This window comes from Canis lupus, chromosome 20 (assembly GCF_011100685.1).
Source record: "Canis lupus familiaris isolate Mischka breed German Shepherd chromosome 20, alternate assembly UU_Cfam_GSD_1.0, whole genome shotgun sequence".
In the NCBI taxonomy this organism is placed as follows: domain Eukaryota; kingdom Metazoa; phylum Chordata; class Mammalia; order Carnivora; family Canidae; genus Canis; species Canis lupus.
The window spans coordinates 17,945,771-17,968,574 of NC_049241.1; the positions used below are offsets into that span (position 1 = coordinate 17,945,771).

At 37.3% G+C, this 22,804-nt stretch overlaps 1 protein-coding gene across 3 annotated transcripts in view; it reads left to right on the plus strand.

The window, feature by feature from the left end:
• Positions 1 to 22,804, plus strand: part of CNTN3 (contactin 3) — a 329,505-nt gene that overhangs the window by 120,637 nt on the left and 186,064 nt on the right. For all 3 annotated transcript variants that reach the window (XM_038565832.1, XM_038565835.1, XM_038565833.1), the window contains one exon: positions 318 to 493. In XM_038565832.1, coding sequence (XP_038421760.1) covers positions 318 to 493 — 176 coding nt within the window. The remainder of the gene's footprint in view (positions 1 to 317; positions 494 to 22,804) is intronic.

A 22,804-nucleotide genomic window follows, 5' to 3' on the forward strand; every position in this document is an offset into this window, starting at 1 on the left:
TAAGATTTATTTATTTATTTATTTATTTATTTATTTATATTTTTAAAAGATTTTGTTTATTTTTCTGATACAGAGAGAAAGAGAGAGCACAAGCGGGCGGGGGGTGGGGTGGGGGGTAGTGGCAGGCAGAGGGAGAGGAAGAAGCAGGCTATCTGCTGAGCAGGGAGCCTGATATGGGGCTCCTCATCCCAGGACCCTGAGATCAGGACCTGAGCCGAAGGCAGATACTTAACCTACGGAGCCACACAGGTACCCCATAGGGTTTTTTAAAATATAAATATACTAAGTGGGGAAAAACCTTGACATTTGTTTTGCAGATGGCAGCTGAATGGAAGCGATATTAATCTGAGTATGGAATATCGGTATAAGTTGGACGGAGGAAATCTTGTGGTTATTAACCCCAACAGAAATTGGGATACAGGAAATTATCAGTGTTTTGCAACAAATTCACTTGGAACCATTGTCAGCAGAGAAGCTAAACTCCAGTTTGCCTGTAAGTTTATGCTTACAATGTCTAGCAAGTCCAGCATTTAAAAATATTTAACTGAGTTTGTGTGGTCATTCAGGATTTCAAAAGCAATATGTGGATATTATTAATTGAATAAATAGGTTGAGGAACAATTCAGTATGATCTTCTGGATCTCTGTGTACTGTACAAAGCAGAGCCTAAAATGCAAGTGGGTACTGTTTTTGTAAGTATTCTGTTAAGGACAGGAAAAAGAATCTCGTTAAGGATATGCTTATTGAGTAGCTACTCTATGTACTGTGTTTGAACTGGAAAGAAAATAAAAAAGATTGTCAGACAAGGTCCTTGCTCTCAGAGAGCATTGATATAAGAGAATTATATCTGTCAGGTGTGAAAATGTTTTAGGAGCAAAGACAATGAAAAAGAAAAGAATGTGACATTTTGTTGACCTTCCTCTGCATCTTGCCCAGCTCACAGCAACCTTTGGGGCAACCCTCTCTGAGGCCTAGCTCTGGAAGTCAACTTTGTACTCTGTTAATTGGACCTGGGTGAACTTGTGGCCCAACCTGAGAAAATCACTTTCTTTCTTTAGGGAATTTAGAGTTGGGACCAGAGACCTCATTGAGTTTTTCTCTTTTGGACACATCTTTTGATTACTTTCTACTTTTGGTTTCTTCTTACTAGATTCTCTTCCTTTGTTATGGCGGTATATTTTGTATGAATTGCATTATCAGGATTATCTTGGTTCTGAGGTTTCTCTTCATTCTTTAGACCTCAGTAATCCTGAAATTGGAATGCATGTGTGCTTATAATGTGGCTGTGTTCTCCCTCCACGGCCACAAGCCATTAATAAATTGATGATGTGCCATTTAATGCATGGCTTATTCTGTAGCTTTCTGTTTTTATAATGACAGTGGTTGGTTCTGCTTTTGATATTCTATTCTGCGTGCTCTGTTTTTCATACTTGTTCTTTCCTTTGTTTTCCTCTGTGAACAGTGCTTTTGGTTGTCTGATTTACTTTATTTTTTTAAAGATTTTACTCATTTATTTGACAGAGAGAGAGAGAGAGAAAGAGAGAGAACGCTCATGCACACAAGCAGGGGGAGCAGAAGGCAGAGGGAAAGGGAGAAGCAGGCTCCACTGAGCAGGGAGACTGATGCGTGGCTCCATCCTAGGATTCAGGGATCCTGACCTGAGCCAAAGGCAGATGCTTAACCGCCTGAGTCACCCAGGCTCCCCTCTGGTTCTCTGACTTAAAGCTCTATCTTCTCTGGGTCTTTTGAGGGCTAGGTATTATATTTATACTATACAAATTTAATTTTGTCTTTAAGTTCACTGGTGTTTTGTATATACTTCTCTAGTAGCCAGAATTTTAAACCTAAATTATTTTTTCAGAGTCCTTCCGTCTTAGACAAGTTCAGTTCCTGTTTTCCCCCTGACTATATATACTTTGCTATCTTGGTGATTTCTATGGTCACTGGTTTAAATTCTTATTATGCCATTTTCATATATATGTCATTTTCTTACATATATACACACAAGGCATACATATATATGTTAGGTACTATGTATATATGCATGTGTATATGTATATAATAAGTATATGTATAGTATTTTCTCATGAATAATTTTGTATGTGCATATTGTTTTTAACCAGAATTTTGCCAGAATCTATGAAATATCAATGTTTTACCTAGTTGCAATATCAGCCACAAGACTTCTTCCCATTCTTGCATTCTATTTTTTTAATTTCTCAATTTTTAAATATTTAACAATGAGTTATATTTCATAGTTATCACTGTGTTTGAACCTCTTGCATTTTAAAGAATCATTATATTGGCTTATATATGAAGACACTTTTTGGTTGGTACAAAGGTTGGATCCCAAAACTGGCAAAGAATTCCAATGTGATGTTCTGTTATCTTTTAGAATTAGTGTTGCTGAATACAGGTCTGGGATCAGAATCCCTTATATTTCTTGGGAGATCAACCACCAACTGCTTTTTTGTTTGTTTTTTTGTCTCACTTTTTAGTTGCATATGAGATCATTTTTTTCTTCATCCCTTTAGTTAAAAACATGCATATTTCCAGCATACAGGTAGGTTTAACTCTCTTTTAATTTACTTTGCTTAGAACTTGAAAAATTGGTTTATTGTACTGCATATTTTATACACAGTTCAGAAAATTTTCCTTTTCTATCTTTTAGCATTATGTGTGATTTATTTATATTTTTAAAAGGCACTGGTACTCTGTATATCAGATTTTTTGGTTCTATTTCTTGAAATACTTTTTATCTCCGGCTGTTCCTTCCTATGAATTTCTGTTCCTGATTCACCGAGGCCACATCTATTTGTTTGTTCTTTCGAAGATAGAGTCAGTTTCCTAAAGTACTTTTTTTGATATACGGGCAGTCTTTTTTACGACTTTCGATGAGTGTTTTCATTTTTATGCTTAATATTTTCAATACATTCTAAAGCCAATTTTATCCAAAGCCCACCCTTATCAACAGATGATGTCAGTGGATTACCCTGACTCTGCTTGCTTCTCTAGATGCAGAAGTCAGATTCTTCTCTCAGATCTGTAGGAGAATGTAGAATTCCTAGTTTAAGTCCCTATTTTAGGAGTCTTTCATCAAATGTGCTATTCCTTTTAGACAGTGGAATTTTTCTGTTATAGATTCTTGATACTTTGTAATATCTGAAAAAGTATAATTAAAAGATTTTTTTCTCAGTCTATCATTCATAGAGTTATGACTTTTTTGTAAATACTTCTAAAATTATATCATGTGTCTTCCAGTTTTCCCCTACTTCCTGGCCAGTACTTGATAGGCAAATGGGATAAAATTGTTAAGTCTGGGATTTTATTTACCCTACTTACAAGCTAATAAGCTGGCCTGTGTTGTGCCCAAGATTGAGAATCCGAGAAACCACCAAGGAGCCGACACCGAAGCAAACATAGGAGGGTTTATTTGCAAGCTCGAGCTTGGGTCCAAGTATACCGGACACAGCAGAGCAGGGACTTGGACCCCGAGGCTAAGAGGAGTAGCAGCTTTATAGGGGCCAGTGGGATTGTAACATATGCAGAAAGTTGCACAGTCATGTTGGTCCACACACAGGTGGCCAATTGAATTACATTTTACCCTATAGTATCCATTTGAGCTGGCCTATTACTTTGGTCAGAATTGGCGTGCAGCTTTGGTGGGCACAAGGCAGGGTTACATTGTTCTGAGCCGATTTCCGATTAGGGTGCGCCTAACCCCAATGGCTTGACTAGGGTGGGGCAGCGCCTTAAGCAATAAGCAGGTCATGTGGGGGTCATACAGGAGGTGGCGGGTGCAGCACAAAATGGAATCAGTCCTGCTCTGCTTGTCCAGGGGTCGGGGATTTTTTTTAATTTCCCGGGTCCCACAGCCTGTTGCTGTTTCACGGGTGCTAGCATAAGACGTGATATTCTTGGGTCAGTGACAAAGAACTTTGTTACTCAGAGCACAGCAAGCAACGTGCTTTAGTTCCCCTTGCTCTCAAGTCCCATGGAGGTAATGAGAAATGACTGGGATAGCTGCTGCTCTCACAGCTGAGGATCACTGGAATAAGAGATCCTGTCTCTTTTATAGCAAGCAACAAGCATCATGCTCTTCATCTTAGAGGAAGGCATCACCTTATCCCTCCAGATTGCTCTGTGTAGACACATCAGTGAGAAATGGGCCTGCATAGGAGTGACTGGACCTTTCAGTCTCCGCACACCCAGTAAAAACTTACTTACACAGAAAAATGCCCATTGTTTGTTTGTCTGGTACAGTCTGGTACTGTCTTTGAGTTTCTTCCTTCGGATGTGCCCTGTCAGGATACTTGTGGCAAACGAGGGACAGAATATAAAGAAAACCCAGGATGAACCATTTAGTTCGTTGGGTTTTACTTGTTCCGATGCTTGAGCATGGGCTTGCTTAGCAGTCTTGTTGGACAGTGAGATTCTTTGGTTTGGTCTGGTTTTGCAGTTGGCAGGGGTGGGGGTAGTTCATAAGTGTTTTCAGGAAGTTACAGGAAGGAATTTTGGGTATTCTTAGCCTAATGCCACATAAGATTGGAAAGGTAAAAAATGTATTTTTAAATACATATGGTTAAGAGATAGGTTTCTGGTAAAGAAACCAAAGACAGTGGCAAAAGTAGTGGGGGATATTTTACTATATCAGAGGTTTCAAATCACCAGGGGTAAGAGAGCACTGCTTTAACTTGGCAGCTTTGAAGGGATGTGATAAATTAACTAAAGAAAGAATTAGGATCAAGAGTCTTGTATTAGTAAAAGATGCTCATGACTTCAGGGGAATTTTGATGGTCTTCGTTGCATGCAAATGGATGGTAAGCTGTTGTCAGGGAAAAATGTTCTAGTGGTTTACTAGCTGTCTCCTCTCTTGATTATGTTTGCATGCTTAGTAATACTTTTTTGTTTCTATTAGTCATGGGGAAAATATATAAAATGTGCTTCATGGATAAATGAGTAAACAAAAGTAAATGGACCCCTTTAACGCTGGTGAAAAAACAAAGAAATTTTACCTTAATTTTCAAATTGCTTGAAAACAGTGTTTGTAAAAAAATCAAAGTGGAAAGCCCATCCATAATTTAAGAAGTCTCCATTTTGTAGCGATTCTCAACCACTTCTAGTAGATTATTTGTGGAACAGTTAGGAAACCTATGGAAGGGAGAAATATGTAGTGATTCAGTGTTTGAGTTCTAGGCTTTCTCAATTATCTGCTGTTCTGTTACATTGTATAATTTTGATACTCTCTTAATATACTTGAAAATGTTTTTCCAAATTCTTAATTCCAATCGCAGCAGGTTAGGATGGTACCTCCAAACTCCCCAAATAATCTTTCTTTGCTTTATTAATAATCAGTTTTATTTGTCTTATTCCTGAATTTCTTACAATTCTTTATTAAAATGTTTTTATTTTGGTCGTTTTGTGGTGCAGTGTATTTTTAATCATGAATTATATTACCCATACAAGTGGAATGGAAAAACTGTGAAGAATGTCTTTGTAGCTACCATGTAAGATTTAAAGCATTTGAAGTACAATTAAACCTACCTGCTAGCTCCCCCACCTGACATTTTCTTCCTTCGCTTCCCCTCTCAATAGGTATTCACTGTTCTGAATTAAAAGTGTTTCTTATTCTTTGAATACACATGTGTATTTCTAAACCACATGTTAAATTGTTTTTACCTTTTTAATCTTTTATTTTTATTTTATTTTTAAAAATATTTTATTTATTTATTCATGAGAGACACAGAGAGAGAGAGAGAGAGAGAGAGGCAGAGACACAGGCAGAGGGAGAAGCAGGCTCCATGCAAGGGAGCCTGATGTGGGACTCGATCCCTGGTCTCTGGGATCACGCCCTGGGCTGCAGGTGGCGCTAAACCGCTGAGCCAACCAGGCTGCCCCCTTTTTAATCTTTTAAACTTTTATACAGTGGCATCATACAGCATACATGCATTTTACAACATTTTTGTTTCCTCAACATTATGTTTATGAGTATCTGTTCGTCTACATCCATGCTAATGCTTGTTATTGTTCGTTTTTTTAATTTGTGCATGTCTGGTGAACATAAAATTGTATTTCACTATGGTTTTATTTTCATTTTTGTGATGACAATGATGTTCAGCTCCTTTTTGATGTTTGGTGATCATTTATATTTCTGTGATCTTGATTTTTTTTTTTTAACTATATGATAGTCTCTCTTTTTTTTTTAGGAGTTTTTTGTACACTGAATTAATCATCATCTTTTTAGTGGCTAATTTTTTTCCCCCTTCATGCTGTCAAATGATGAACAAGTATTCTTAATTTTGAATTAAAGTATCAATCTTTTTCTTTATAGCTTATGTTCTCTCTGTTTTTTAAAAGATTTTATTTGTTTATTCATAAGAGACAGAGAGAGAGAGAGGCAGGACACAGGCAGAGGGAGAAGCAGGCTCCACGCAGGGAGCCCCATGTAGGACTTGATCCCGGGATTCCGAGATCATGCCCTGGGCCGACAGCAGGCACTAAACCACTGAGCCACCCAGGCGTCCCATATAGCTTATTTTCTCTTATGAGTTTAACATTTTTTTTCCCTTATCCTGAAGCGGTAATGACATTCTCCTAAATGTACTTATAAAAGTTTTACGTTATGCTCTTTATATTTAAGTCTTTAATTGTCTGGAATTGATTTTGTATATCATGTAAGGTAGAAGTACTCATTTGTTTTATTCCAATATGGATGTTAACTTTAGCAGCCCCATTGATCGAAGAGTCTGTTCTTAACCAACCTGAATATATCGTATGGTCATTGTCTCTGGTTTCTTTGGATGTGTTTGGAGAATTATAATATCTGTAAATAATGAGAGTTTTTGTTTCCTTATCAAGCCTTATATCTTTTTATATGACAGCATGTTCTCTAGCCTAATACAGTGTTAAATACTTTGATGGTAGATATTCCTATTTTGCTTCAGATTTTAAAGAAGATGAACTAAGTAACATTTCACCATTTGATATGATATGTCCTGTAGATTTTGTAAATACTCTTTATCAAGTTAAGGCAGATCCTCTCTAGGTTAGTTTTTATCATGAATGCTTTATTCTTTTAAGTGCTTTTCCTACTTTTACTGGGATATTCGTGCTGTTTTCTTTAAATGGTTACTGTAGTAAACAATTTTTAATTATTAACCAACCTCTTATTCCTGGGTTAGTTTCACCTTGGCTTTTATGTATGTTTTTAAAATAAATGGATATTAGCTGTTTGCCAATATTTTATTTTGCATTTTTGCATATGTATTCATGGGGGAGATTTTATTTTCTCTTATACTATCCTTTCCTTGGCTTTAGTGTCAAAGTTATTTTCACCTCTAAAAGGGAGCTGAAGAGTATTTATTATTTTTATATTACCTAGAAAAATTTGAGAAATAGTAGAATTATCTATTTGAATAAGAAGTAGAACTTATGAATAAAACCACCTGGGCTTGGAGTTTTCACTGAGAAAAATGTTTTAACTATTGATTGAATCTTTTGAATAGTTGTAGAAGTAATCATACGGTCTTTTTCTTTATGCAAAGTTAGGGTTTTTTTCTAAGAATTGCATCCTTTGTTTTATGGTTTCTAAAGCATTGCCAAAAAGTCGTTTCAAAACATTTCCTTTTATTATCAACTTATCTTTGTTTCATCTATATGTACATTCCCTGTTTCATTCTGTATGTATTATTTTAGTACTCTTTTTAATCAAACTTTTCAGAACTTGGCATTACTGTTCACTTTTGAATCATTATATTTCATTCGTTTTATTGTTCTTTCCAACTTCTTAGATTATTTTATTGTTCTTTTTTTAATCACTTAAGTTATAAGGCTACTTTCCTCCCATTCTTCTCTTTTAACACAAATATGTGTGGCTATAAATTTTCTTGAAATCATAGTTTTAAATGTAAACCAGGGTTTTGACATATAGCATACTTATTATGGTTCAGTTCTATATGTGTTATAATATCATTATGATTTTCTCTTGGATCCTTGAATTATCAGATACATGTTTTTGAATTTCCAAACATAGTGGCGCTTTTTCTTTCTTTTTAAAAAATATTTTATTTATTCATGAGAGACAGAGACAGAGAGAGAGAGAGAGAGGCACAGAGACACAGGCAGAGGGAGAAGCAGGCTCCATGCAGGGAGCCCGATGTGGGACTCAATCCCGGGTCTCCAGGATCAGGCCCTGGGCTGAAGGTGACGCTAAACCGCTGAGCCACCCGGGCTGCCCAGTGGTGTTTTTTTCTAGTCATCTTTTGTCTGATTTCTATTTTTTTCTTTAAAGATTTTATTTATTTGAAAGAGAGCACATGCATGGGAGAGAGAAGTGTGGGAAGGGGATGGGCAGAGGGAGAAGCAGACTTTCCAGTGAGCTGGGCCCTGGATCCTGGGATCATGAGCTGAGCTGAAGGCAGATGCTTAACCAACTGAGCCACCCAAGTACCTCTTTTTACTGATTTCTAACCTTTGCCCCACTGTTCAAAGCAGTGTTGTCCATGTTCATTGGAATTGTATATCTCGTTACTGATGCTTTATCTAATCAATCAGTTTCATAAAGTGATAGATTTCTGCCTATCCTTGTATTTCTGTATTTTTCTTTGTGTATTTAGTGAATTATTAATGAATAAAAATTTATAATAGTAATATTTTGGTTAACATGAGGTGACCAACTATCCCTAATAAATGGCTTGCCTTAGAATTTAACTGTTAATATATTAATCTTGCTCTATTAATATGTTCTGATTTTTTGTGTGTGTTCTTCTTCTTTGTTTGGACTGACTGAGAATCTCCCCCCGTCTTAGGAAGATTGAAAGTTGTACACCTTATTTATTTTCTTCTAGTAATTACCTTAGAAATTTCAGTATGCATGTTTAACAAAGTCTAAAGTTAATTTTTAAATTTTTTTTTTTTATTTATGATAGTCAGAGAGAGAGAGAGAGAGGCAGAGACACAGGCAGAGGGAGAAGCAGGCTCCATGCACCGGGAGCCCGATGTGGGATTCGATCCCGGGTCTCCAGGATCGCGCCCTGGGCCAAAGGCAGGCGCTAAACCACTGTGCCACCCAGGGATCCCACAAAGTCTAAAGTTAATCAGTATCTCTGACGATAGAGGACTTTGAAGTTTTTTATTTTTTATTATTTTTTTTTTAAGATTCTATTTATTTATTTATTCATGAGAGACACAGAGAGGGAGAGAGGCAGAGGGAGAAACAGGCTTCATGCAGGAAGCCCGACGTGGGACTCGATCCTGGGTCTCCAGGATCAGGTCCTGGGCTGAAGGTGGCGCTAAACCGCTGAGCCACCCGGGCTGCCCTGACTTTGAAGTATTTTAAACTATATTGCTCTTCTCCAGAGTACTGTACTATTGTTATCAAATATTTTTGTTGAAATTCTTACTGCCATGAATTAGACATTACTGATCCTGTTCCTTTTATTTTCTAGTTTTTCTTTTATTTCAGAACTAAATAATGTAAGCATGTATAAACTTCGACATAGTTTCTTGTTTGCTTTTTTAAAAGATTTTATTTATTTATTCATGAAAGACACAGAGGGAGAGGCGGAGACATAGGCAGAGGGAGAAGCAGGTTCCCTGTGGGGAGCCTGATTCAGAACTCTATCCCAGGACCCCAGGATCACACCCTCAGCCAAAAAAATGTCCAACCACTGAGCCACCCAGGTGCCCCTCTTGTTGTTTTTTTTTTTTTTTATGTTTTTTTGTTTGTTTGTTTGTTTTATGAGGAAAATGTCCAGCTTCTGCCCATATCCTGTTGATTTATCCTTTCTGAGAGGAAACTACTTTCAACTCTTTGGTTCTTATATAACACATTTTTAAAATACATAATTTACTTATGTTGCTACTTCTTGATTTTTTAGTTTTAAGCATTACTTGATGGTAACTGATGCTAGAACACTCTCATACCACCACAGCAAAGTGAGGTTGCCTTTTTATGAAGTTTATGAAATACAGCATTTTTAAAGTCATCACTCTTTTTTTTAATTTTTATTTATTTATGATAGTCAGAGAGAGAGAGAGAGAGAGGCAGAGACATAGGCTGATGGAGAAGCAGGCTCCATGCACCGGGAGCCCGACGTGGGATTCGATCCCGGGTCTCCAGGATCGCGCCCTGGGCCAAAGGCAGGCGCCAAACCGCTGCGCCACCCAGGGATCCCAAAGTCATCACTCTTAAAAACAGTTTATGAAATACAGCATTTTTAAAGTCATCACTTTTACAAAAAAAAAGCACAAAATTAAAAAAAAAAAAACAGGGAAATCTACATTTTATTCCACTTACTGTACTCTGACTGGATAGAGCTTCATATGAGCACAAATCAGTCAGTTTTCAAGTCGCCCTCATTCAAATCTTCACAATGAATAAATATTTCACCTGCCTTTTTTTGAAACTAGGGGGCTGGGAAGAAGCTAATTTCCAATTGATTAATTTTTGAATATGCAGTCACTTAGGGCATATTATTGTAGGATTTTACTGGATCAAAATTTGAATTCAGTACCCAGTGATGACTTTATAAATGATATTCAGAGCTAAGTTTTGTAACAAATATAATAGCTAGTTATTTTTCCTTTGTGCCTAATTTTTCTTTTCCCAGAAATTAGTAATCTTTTTTTTCTTTAATTTCTTGATTTTCTATGGTTTTATACTCTGTCATCTAAAATTTTGCTAGCTTCTCAATGTCCTCTCAGATATTGAAATGCATCATATATCCTGTCAGTTATATCTTCTTGAAATCTGTTCTGGAGATCTTTCCTTTGACTAGTTCTACTGAATTTTTAATACATGCTGTCTTATGTTTGCAATTTAAGAGACTTTTCACATTTTAAATTTCCTCTTTATGTCTTTTTCTAGTTTAATAGTTGTAATATCTTTTCATGTATATATGAAGTTGTATGAGTGATTTTTTTTTTTTAAGATTTATTCATGAGAGACACACAGAGAGAGAGAGAGACAGAGACATAGGCAGAGAGAGAAGCAGGCTCCATGCAGGGACCTTGATACGGGACTCGATCCCGGTTCTCCAGGATCACGCCCTGGACTGAAGGCAGATGCTTAACCACTGAGCCACCCAGGCGTCCCATGAGTGATGGTTTTCTTCCTTTATATTTTCTTCCCCTGTACAAAGTGTTTTTTCCAAGTAGCTTCAATCCTATTTTATGCTGGCTGGTTTCAATCTTTCTTATAAGAATTTTTTTGTATACATCTGGTAACTTTTGGTTGTTTTGCACAGACCTAACAGTGTGGGGAACTCATCCCTGACAGAAATCTTCAGTTTCATGGTGGACCTTGTCTTTGTGAGGTTAATGATACTGATGCTCATTTCATCAGAAACCTCTTGCTAGCAGGGCTTTTAGTTCTTCCCTTTGGGTAATTCAGATTTCCCAGAGGGAGGAAAAAAAAATCCAGTCTTCTCCCTGGATGGCAATAGCTACTGCTAATGAGGGAAAAGGCCTAAATGATTTCAGTATTCAGGGCACATATATTTATTTAATCCACCTGATTCCTCACAGTGCATGTCACAAGATCTGCTGAGTAATGTCTAGTCAAGACATCCTGCGTTTTACTCCCTTTAGACAATAAGCTTCTTCTTTGATGTGGAATGGAACTCTGTTGGTCGTAGAGGGGAAGACAGGTGATCTGGGCATCTGCTGCTTAAAATTCTTACTTTACCACCTTCTCCACCTTCATTTCCTTTTTAAGATGTGCCTGCTATCTCCATTCTTAAGCATTTTGAGATTTGTGCCCATAAATCTGCCCACTTCTAGGCTTTTCTTGCTATGAGCCTAAAAGTCCTCTTTCTTCATGATGCGAAACTGGTTAACCATCCCTTCTGTCTTTTGGGTTCTATAGTTGATATTGCAGTTTGCTGTTCTCTTTTCCTGTCTTTGAGTTTTGCCTTCCAAAAATACCTCTACACTGCAAGAAGATCCTAGTTTGGGGACTATCTCAGAGGAAGAGAGGAATTAAATATGTATGTGTTTTCTGTAGAAGCCTTATTATTTCACGCAATCAGTGTTTTTTTCAGATGTACTCACGTGTTTACCGTGTCATTTTTGCACCCTCTCTCTTGTATCTGGGCTCATTTTCCTTCTTTGAAATCTGTATCTTTGAGAAATCTGTTTAGTATGTTTCTGTTGATGGTCAGTACTATTTTGTTTTCTCTTTTCCCATTGGCCTAAAAGTGTGTCTGTATGCCCTTGTTCTTCAAAAAAAGAATTTCACTGCAAAATGTACTGCTACACTCTGAGATTGGAGCTGGATTAGATGGGTTCAAATCCCACCTCCACCACTTACCAGCTATGTGACTTCGGACGAACACTGAGGCTCTTGGTGTTTACAGTTCTTCATCCATAGAGCAAAGATGAGCAGTGGGACTTATTTCATCAGGTGTGAGGTTACAGGAGCTAAAGTATGTCAAGCATCCGGAGCAGTGCCTAGCACAAAATTCATGCTATACAAGGATCAACAGTTACCATTCTTACACAGTTCTATGATATGATTTCCTGAATCTTGGGATACATGTCTCATGGCAATTGAAAATTTTTCAGCAGGTATCTTCCAGTTTCATTTATCCCCGTGGCAACTCTACTCCTTCTGGTTTCCTTTTGAATATATTTTGAAAGTTCTCACTCTCTCCTGCATATCTGCTAACTGGCTTGTCTCCACATCTCTCTGCAGTGCTCAGAGTTACTTACTTAGTTTTAGCCTACACATCACTAATTAATCTCTGCCTCATTTACTATTAAAGCTCTCTGAGTTTTTAATTCTAGTATTTTCCCTGTCTAGACATTTTATCAGGTTTTTTTTTCTATGTTCCTGTTCTCTCTTCAGAGCATCTTGTGTTCCTGATGGTTTGACATGCAACCCCATTTTTCTTTATTTTAATTGTTAGAACTCTTAAGTATTTAGATATTCTTTGATACTGTTTTATTAGCTCAGGATATTGCCAGTGTTAACCTGTGATTTGTTGGTTCGTTGGGAATATAAAAATATTCCCATGTTTATATTTTTGTATATGAATGTGATCTTTAAAAAATAAATATTTATTTACTTATTTATTTGAGAGAGAGAGCACATGTGCACAAGTGCAGTGGCCAGCGGTAGGTTGGGGGGGAGTACAGAGGGAGGAGGAGAAGTAGACTTCCCACTGAGCAGGGAGCCTGACACAGGGCTGGATCCCAGGGCTGTATCACACCTGAGCTGAAGGCACCTGCTTAACTAACTCAGTCACCCAGGTGCCCTGCGATGTGAATATGACCTTTAGCAAAATTTCTACTTACCCAGGCCAACATGAGACTCTCTTTAGCCTTGGTTTAAGAAGGTTTTATTGCTTTTGCCAGGAACCTCAGGGATATAACCAACCTGGGAACAATTTTATTTTAATATATTGGTTCTATGTAGCCCAACACAAACAGTCAATTTTCACTATTTATGGTAGTTGTGTTCTATAAAGTCACTGTTAACACTGAATTAATGAATATTGAACCATTGCTCTTTGGGGGAATACAGGGTTAGGTTCCTGCAAGCCTCTGATCATAACATTATCATCAACCAATCAATATATAACCTTGTTTTATGTATGTTTCTGTTTAAAGAAATCTTATGTAATGTATATTGTTGATTTATTAACATTAAACTCCTGGTCAAGAACTCTATTACTCATGCTTGAACAAAGCTTTTCTAACAAACATATTTTTTTCCATAAAGCACAACAGTTTCCTTATGTATAAGAATACGAGATAGATTTCAGTACTATACTTGGCGTCCATCTGATTCAGTGAGGTCAGCAGAAGGGACACAAATGCCAAAATTGTGGCACAAAATATACAGAAAAAAAAAGATGCTTGTTTACAGTATGAAAGCTGAAACAAGAAGGCATTGCTTTTCAACCTCACCTGGGAATGTGCACATGGTGTGACTCAAATTTTTCACCACTTCATGCATGTCTTAAAATGACTGCAGAAGTGCCACAAATACTGATTTGGAGTTTACAAAAAAAATCTGAGGGAGTAGATCAATTTACAAATATGAAACTCACAAATAATGAAACTCAAATAATGAGGGTCAACTATATGTTTAGTGCTATGAAATCCCAAGCAGTGTGAAGTGTAGGTCCCACATCATGAATTCTTCATCGAAGTATCTGTGCCCTGCAAACCCCTCACCTGCACCCTAGCCTCACCTAAGGAGAGAGAGAAGGATAAGTTAACTATTTCGTTCTTTCCGTGAGTCCACAAATCAGTTTAGCCATGAGTGCAGCCTTGCAGGTGTGCAGCTGTGTATGGAAGGGCTTATTTCCAAATGGTCACTTCCTAGGCCCAAAACCTTATTTCCTGTTTCCACATGGAGAGTTCAGCGTCAGCTCCCAGGTTGCCAAGCCTAATGCTCTCACTGGCCACATCCTTATTCCACTGTCCTGGCAACCCCAGCATAAGCTCTGGAATTAATTGCTCTGCTTTGCAGTTTACTTTTTTGCCCAGCTCAGCATTCAACTTAATTTTTGATGTGTTTTAACCAACACTGCAAGGCAATTTGTAGAACTAGATGTCTCTACCGTTTCTTAGGCTTTTTTTATAATATCTATCCAATGTGGTTACTTAGGAAGATAACATCAATGAGTGAAACAAGCTTGGAGTAAGCAATAAGGGGTAGTAAAGTCTAGAATGGGCCAGAGATGATGGCATGCTTTTTCTAAAGGGGGTGCTTACTGCTCAGTTCCTCAGTTTTTGTCATTTATTTACTCCTAAATTCATACTTCCAGCTTTGATCTCTTCCCAAACTCATGGCTCAAATAACCACCTGCCAGTTCTACTCTGGATATCAGTAGACATCTCACAGTTATATTTCTAAACAAGAATCTTTTTTTTTTTTTAATTTTTATTTATTTATGATAGTCACAGAGAGAGAGAGAGGGGTGCAGAGACACAGGCAGAGGGAGAAGCAGGCTCCATGCACCGGGAGCCCGATGTGGGATTCGATCCCGGGTCTCCAGGATCGTGCCCTGGGCCAAAGGCAGGCGCCAAACTGCTGCGCCACCCAGGGATCCCTCTAAACAAGAATCTTGATTTTCCTGTTAACCTTGCTCCTCTCCGGTGTTCACCACTTTGATAAAAGACACATTTATTTTCTGGGTTAGTTGCATTGATGTGGCTCTTACCTAGGTGCCTCGGTGAGAGAAGGTGAGCTTAGGATTCTCCTTTCCCGCCATTGTGACGAGCACTGAATAATGTCTAGAATTGTTGAATCACTATATTGTACCTGAAACTAATATAACACTGTATGTTAATTATGCTGGAATAAAAAAAATTCATTTGATGCCCCTCCCACACAAAAGACGCATTTGCTGCACTGGATCAGGCTGCAAAGCTGAATTATCCTTGAGCTCTTTTTCTGCTATTCACTTTCCACATCTGTTCATCAATCCATCCTATTAGTTTTACCTTTAAAGTATACTCAGGAGCTGGGGCACCTGGGTGGCTCAGTGGTTGAGCGTCTGCCTTTGGTTCAGATTGTGATCCTGGGGTCCTGGGATCAAGTCCTGCATTAGGCTCCCTGCAGGGAGCCTGCTTCTCCCTCTGCCTATGTCTCTGCCTCTCTCTGTGTTTCTCATTAACTAATAAAATCTTTAAAAATATATATATATACCCAGGAGCTCACCACTACTCATTCCCTGCACTGCTACCATTGGAACGCAAGTCATGTCCACCTCTCACCTTCCATGCTGCATTAGCCAGCCTTCTCACATAGCCTCCTACTTCCTATCTCTTCATGGTGCCACTCAGCCACTCCCATCCCTGCCACTGCCCACAATATTTTGTTCTCCATCCAAGGAGTAGAGTGATTCCACACTTGTAAAATCAGTCTCTTCTTAAATCCCTAGCAGTTTTCCATTAGAATGAGCCTAATTTCACTGGATTACCCTAGCTCCCAAGGCCCTCTCCTGCTTCCCATGTGTGATCTCCTCCCATTGCTTATTGTGTCCTTGAATCCAACCCCACTAACCCTGCCCTTCCTTTCTATGCTAAGAATGTCCTTACCTCAGGGCTTCTATCAGACCTGTACAGCTTGCTCACTTCATCCAGGTCAGTGTTTTATGTGAATTCCTAAAAAGACAAGAGAGAAGCAAATCTTTTCGATCCTCTGTATGTTCACCACAGCCTTGATCCTTATATGACTTTGGACATCTTTTTACTTTTAACTCCCTTACTATATTGAAAGACTTGTTTGTGTTTTTCTCTGCTGTATATAGAGCCTGACAGTGTGCCTGGAATTAAGTAGATGCTCACGCAGCCAGTATTTGTTTAGTGGATGAAATAACAAATGAGAAAATACAGGAACACTGTTACCAAAGCTAATCACTTTTCAAGATAAACCGGAATCCATCATTCTTTACATGAAATGTCCTGACTTTTTAAATGTTAGAGACTAACCTTAATTTTTTTAATGAAAACACTGCATAGGCCAATTCTGTCTTCATTCTGCATCGAACAAAACAAGTCTAAAGACCAGATATAGCCCAGGTATCACCAGTTAGTGACCTCTAACACAGATGCTAAGAGCAGATATGCTGAAATTAAAAGGATAGTACTAGATTATAAATGATGCTACCTTGTTCTCTTAAAAAGAAACAAGACAGTGTGTCTCTTGAACTCAAAGTTCTTTTTTTTCCCTTTCTTTTTCTTTTTTTACACTGCTCTCCATTACAGAAATTGACCATATTGCCCCCCCACAAAGGATTACTTCTTTCTCTACCAGCAGAAAAGGTAGCAGATTTTTCACTTTTCTTAGATTATAATCTTGAAGAACACATTGAGGCTTGGAAAAATAAAATTGAAGAAAGATTAAACAAATGTAGAAAATGTTAAGGATGAAACTCAGCGTTGCTGGCTGTATCTGAAAAGAAAAATCACTAAAGACTAATTAGCTTAAACTGTTGTGCTATAATTAGTAGGAGCTTAGTTTGGTGTGAGTTACAGGCAGTGCTATTTCATAACTAAATAGTGCAGCTAAAAACATAAATTTCATCTTTGAACATAATGACTTTGATGAAGTTCAAAGCTGCTTTGCTCTGATGGTCTAAAACAAGTTAAATTTAAAACAAAAGGCTGTAACTTTATCAGTATGCCATTCATGCTTTATGAATTTAAAAGGCAAAGCAAAACTTTTTAGTCAAACACAACACTCTAACTCAGTCACATAGGAATGATTCTTAAAACAAGATTCTATGGAAGTCAACAATTTTTCAGTAACTTCTCAGTCTGTCTTATGCTTTTTCATATAAACAGAATATATTTGTTCTTGGCATTTTGAATCATAAAAAGTTTTAGTTTGTAAAATAACTGCACATATCTAAGGATTTTTATTATGTGACAATATTATTTCAGGCCCTATGTTTTGGAGGAAATCTCAGTTGAGAGGATTCCATAAACAAGTATCTTAATTGAACTTTCCATTGAATTTGCTGTGTCTACCTACTGATCCTCATGTCTTTGAGATGCATATATATGAATGAGAGTGATGGCATGGTTGAAGCACATCTGAATTAATGAACATGTCTGAATTAATCAGAATATTTCCCAATCCATTTTCTTCTAAAAGCATATTGATACACATCTTTCCTAGGACACTCCCTTGTGCTGAAATACTGGATAGGATAGCTTAATCTGGATTATTGAGATTGAATTGGGTTGGAATCTTTATCACTGAGATCTTCATTACATGAGGCTAGCATGGGTCCATGATTTAATCAACTGGCCCTATCATGATAGCAAAGCTTCCAAATGTAAAGGAAGCATTTTCATTGTAGATTTTATAATGGTAACAGTGAGCCACCGGAAGAAGTTAGTAAAACTCTGTAACCAGAGCTTATCCTTTTATTCAGTGAGTGTTCATTGAGTATTTGCTATTGTTAAGACATTTTTTAAGAGGCTGGGCAGTGGAGAACAAAATTTCATCAAATTAATACAAAATTATACACTGTGATAGTACTATTATTAGGAAAACCAATAGCCTCCCCTTTCCCCATAATCCTCACTGCTTGAAATTCTACAATCAATCTTCACTCTTTACCCTTAAAGAAAATGAATCGGGGGATTCCTGGATGGCTCAGTGGTTTAGTGCCTGCCTTCGGCCCAGGGCATGGTCCTGGAGTCCTGGGATCGAGTCCCGCATCAGGCACCCTGCATGAAGCCTGCTTCTCTCTCTGCCTATGTCTCTGGATCTCTCTCTCTCTCTGTGTCTCTCATGAATAAATAAATAAAATCTTAAAAAAAAAAAGAAAATGAATTGAAAAAGAGCTCATCATCACCTAGACATGAGTGAAGTTCTGTACACTGTAGCCAGTGAAGGAAGAATGGCATGAGGTACATTGACAGAAGTATCCACAGGGATAAGTCGTTCAAGCTCACATAAGCTATCTTATTCCAAGCAGCCAAAAAACAAGATGACATATTTTGATTTATAAAGATCAAATGGCGGACTTCTCTGTAGCAATTAGATTGAAGGGCAGAAGAAATGCCACCAAGGAGACCAATAGGAAATTACTACAGCTGTTTACACAGCTGATGATTATTGGGGGAAGCTGGCATTTAGATGGCTTGTGATAAAAATGGTAAATCTTGGTAAAGGATTGGATGTGAAGGCTGTGGAATATTTTCCTCACAGGCTTGATTTGGTGGTACAGGTCACTGAGATAAGCAACTTTAGAAGATTATGATATTTTGTGGATTAGATGGTAGGAGGAGGGGGAAGTGGAAAGGTCATGTGTTTGTTATTAATACAATTTGATAGCATATCTATAGGTCACCTGAAAAAGATATTTTCCATCTGTTCTGGTAATAATAGAGTAATCTAGGAGCAGCATGTCACAAACATGTTATACATATTCATGCAAGACATACCCTGCCCAAGGGCTCCTGGATGAAATCCACCCAAGGCTTTCTTTTCCAGCAGTGAAGCCTGCTCCAGGTCTGGCTGTGTCAGCATGGAAGAAGGGGTGGCTTTCTGTCTTGCCCAGAGAAGGCAGGTTTTTACAGTTCTTAAGCAGGCATTGTGTGTGCAGACATGATCTTGCCAGTGCCTGGGGCATGGTGAGTTGGAACAGGGGACAGGTTCAGATATTTTTTAAGAACAGCTTCATTGAGATACAATTCATAAACCATATAATTCCCCCTTTTAAAGTGTGTAATTCAGTGGTTTGTAGGGGATTCACAGAGTTGTGAATATACCACTTCACTTGTATTTTGTGTACAATGAGCAAGTTCACCATCACCACGGTCAATTTTAGAACGTTTTCATCATCCCCAAAAGAAACTTTGTGCCCATTGACAACCAATTCCATTTCCTCCTAAAAGCCACCCATCTCAGCTCCTAGCAATCACTGATCTACTTTCTGTCTCTATGGATTTTTCTGTTGTTGATAGTTCACGTAAATGGGATCATACAGTATGTGGTTATTTCTTTATTAGCTTCTTCCACTTAGCATAATGTTTTGGAGATTCACCCTTAGTATAATATATATATCATCCTTCATTCCTTTTTATTGCTGAATAATACTCTGCTATATGGATATACCATTTGCTGTTTATCTGTTCATTAATTGGTGGTCATTAGAGTTGCTTTCTCTTTTTAACTGTTACGAATAATGCTGCTATTAACATTTTGTGTAAGCGTTTATATAGACATAGGTTTTTATTTCTCTTGAGTTTATACTGAAGATTGAAATTGCTTGTTTCTTTTTTATTTTTTATTTTTTAATTTTTTTAATTTTTTATTTTTTCCCCAACCCCCCCGAAATTGCTTGTTTATATGATAATGTTGTTAGACCTTTTGAGGCTGTGTCATACCATTTTACAAAGTCATTGCACCAATGTAGAGACCCCCCAGCAGTGTATGAGGGTTCTGATTTCTCCCATCCCATTATTTGGTGGGTTTTTTTTTTTTTTTTATTGTAACCATCCCAGTGGGTGGGGAATGGTATCTTATTGCAGTTCTGATTTGCATCTCTCTTGTGACTGGTGATGTTGAGCATGTTTTCATTGATTTATTGGGTATTTGTATAGCTGCTTTGTGTGTATGTCTACTCACAGATTTTGTCCATCTTTTAATTGGGTTATCTTTTTATTATTGAGTTATAAAAATTCTTTATACATTTTATATACAAGTCCTTCAACTGTCAGATACATGCAAATATTTCCTACCATTCTGTGTGTCAGATGAGCTTTTGAGTCACCTCTTTAAAAGTCTGGGTCATTAATAGAAATCTTCTGTGATTACTTAGCTAAAAACCTTCAATTTGGGAGTGATTCAATAAGGTTCAAGTGAAATACTATAAATACTATATTAATCACACTGATGTACTAGAGTGGAATGAATTTAAGGTTAGAAGTTGAAGACCTTGTTCTAGTCTTAGCTTAGTTAATGAATGGGAATTACTCAGTAACTCTGAGTAGCTCAGATTAAAAAAACCCTTAAAGTTTTTTTTAATCTGTAAGGAGGCACTGGGCACCTTAAACATTCTCCTGTTTTACCACTGTATGATTCTAAGGTTAGAAGTTAAGCTGAACAGAATGAAACTAGTGTTATTTTCAAGGCAAAGATACTAACTTCTAGATTTTGTATATCTGAGAGTTTTTCATGGAATAATTTTCCCTTCTTTTTTTTTTTTTATCAAGAATACCTAAATATCAGAGTATAATAACAGCCTTTGGAATCCTTTTGCCTTTTTCCCTTCCCCAGAGTACTTTTTGAAACTAACAACTAAATGACAAGCCTATAAACTCTGTTTCTGTATGACCATGTAATTTCACAGTTTGAAGAGTAATGTTTAAATTCCTCTGATATCTGTTACATGAAAGAGTCGCCTCGGTCTTGTGTCTATGGACGTTGACTATTGGACATGGCCCTTGTATGCTATAATCACAAGGTTGTTGCTGGGGAGAGTCTTAGAACTTTATGGTTCATATGTTGAAATACGATAGCATTCATGAAAATTTAGATGATTGTTTAGTATAGTTTTTTGCTTTTCCCCTAGCTGCAGTTTTGTCTTATTTAGTTGGTTTTAGCTAATTCCATCATTAAAAATGTCATCAGTTAATTCCAAGAAGTCAAATAGGGCATTTCCTCCAGGGGCAGTGGTATTAGAATGGAGTCATCTCCATCATTGTAGGCTAGTCACTGGCCATTATGTGAAACTCATTAACTTAGATTCTTTGTTAATGGTGACGGTAGGTATCAAGTCTGAGCATCTAAAAGATTTCTGATCTCTGAATTACACATCCATTTCAGTTTTTATTGTTTCATTTTTTAAAAAATATTTTATTTATTTATTCAAGAGAGACAGAGAGAGAGAAAGAGAGAGAGAGAGAGAGAGAGATAGGGAGGCCAGAGACACAGGCAGAGGGAGGAGAAGCAGGCTCCATGCAGGGAGCCTGATATGGGACTCTATTCCAGGACCTAGGATCACGGCCTGGGTTGAAGGCAGTGCTAAACCGCTGAGCCACCCGGGCTGCCCACTGTTTCATTTTTTTTTTTAATAAATCTTATTTGATATTAAGCCTTGGCTGGATTTTAGCTTCCTTTGCTTTTCTGTCAGTGACCAATCATGATAAACTTCTAGACTCAAGGTTGTGCTTGAGATAGCAATACTATTTTATATTAACTTCTTATACATACATACATTTGAATACAAAACATGTGGTATATATCATTGTGGGGATCAAAGAAAAATGCTGCTTGGCTTTTTTGACGCTGATTCTGATTCCTTTCAAATTGAGTGCGATTGTATAAAAAATAAGTTCTATGAAATCCTGTCTTATCAGAGTCCAGTATCCAAGAGACTTGGAAATTTCTCGAGGCTGGCAAAATCACAAGGCCATTTGGCCCTTTGATTAACTGGCATTCTTCCAGATGGATTTTCTTCTGTTCCAATACGATGCCATTATAGTAAAAGTAGATTGAATGCTTCTCGGTATAGGTCAGTTTTATTTCCTTGAACTTCAGAAAAGTACTTGTTTAAAAAGAATCTTCCTGTTGCTTTGTTTTACTTTTCCTCTTTGGTCACTGTAGGAATATTCTTTCATTGCTGTTCTGTTGGTTTTGTTTGTTTGTTTGTATCACTCTGTCTTAACTCTAAAAGCAATTTCTTGTCCATAGCAGAACTGCTATGCCTTGTCTGTGAAAGAGAGTGTTGCCTGGTAAAAGTAGCAGCTGCTTGGGTGGTATATTTAAAGTTAAAACCAAATGGCTTGTGAAAAAGCTAGATTGAACTCAACCCTTTAATTTCACATAAGGCACTATTATAGGTGTGTGGTGTTTTATAGTGTATTGTGTACCATAATTTTTAGGCTGTTGTGTTATCCTGCTGTAGCATGCTAAAAATATTCTGTATTTTTTTCCTTCTACATGAGCATCTATTTAATTGAGTCCTGGTTTAGTGCTCATCCATTATACTGCTGTGGTTCTATTTTGCAAATGTTGGAAAATGTCTTTAAGATCATACATGTAATTCTGTAATTTTCAGAATAATCTCTTTTGGTGGATTTTTTTTTCTTTTCCTTCTTTTTCTTATTTTACTTCAATCTGAAGTTTTGGCTTTAAAAATCAAAATACTTTTTATAAGCATATAATATTTCACTGTATATATATTCTCATAATTCCATTTGGTAAGGCATCTCTTGTTTATTAGTTTTAGAATCATTTGATTTGCCGAAGACATACTAATAACCCCTTTTTTTTATTTTGTGAATTGTCTGTCCCAATCCTTTTGTGATAAATCAAAGCATATGCTAC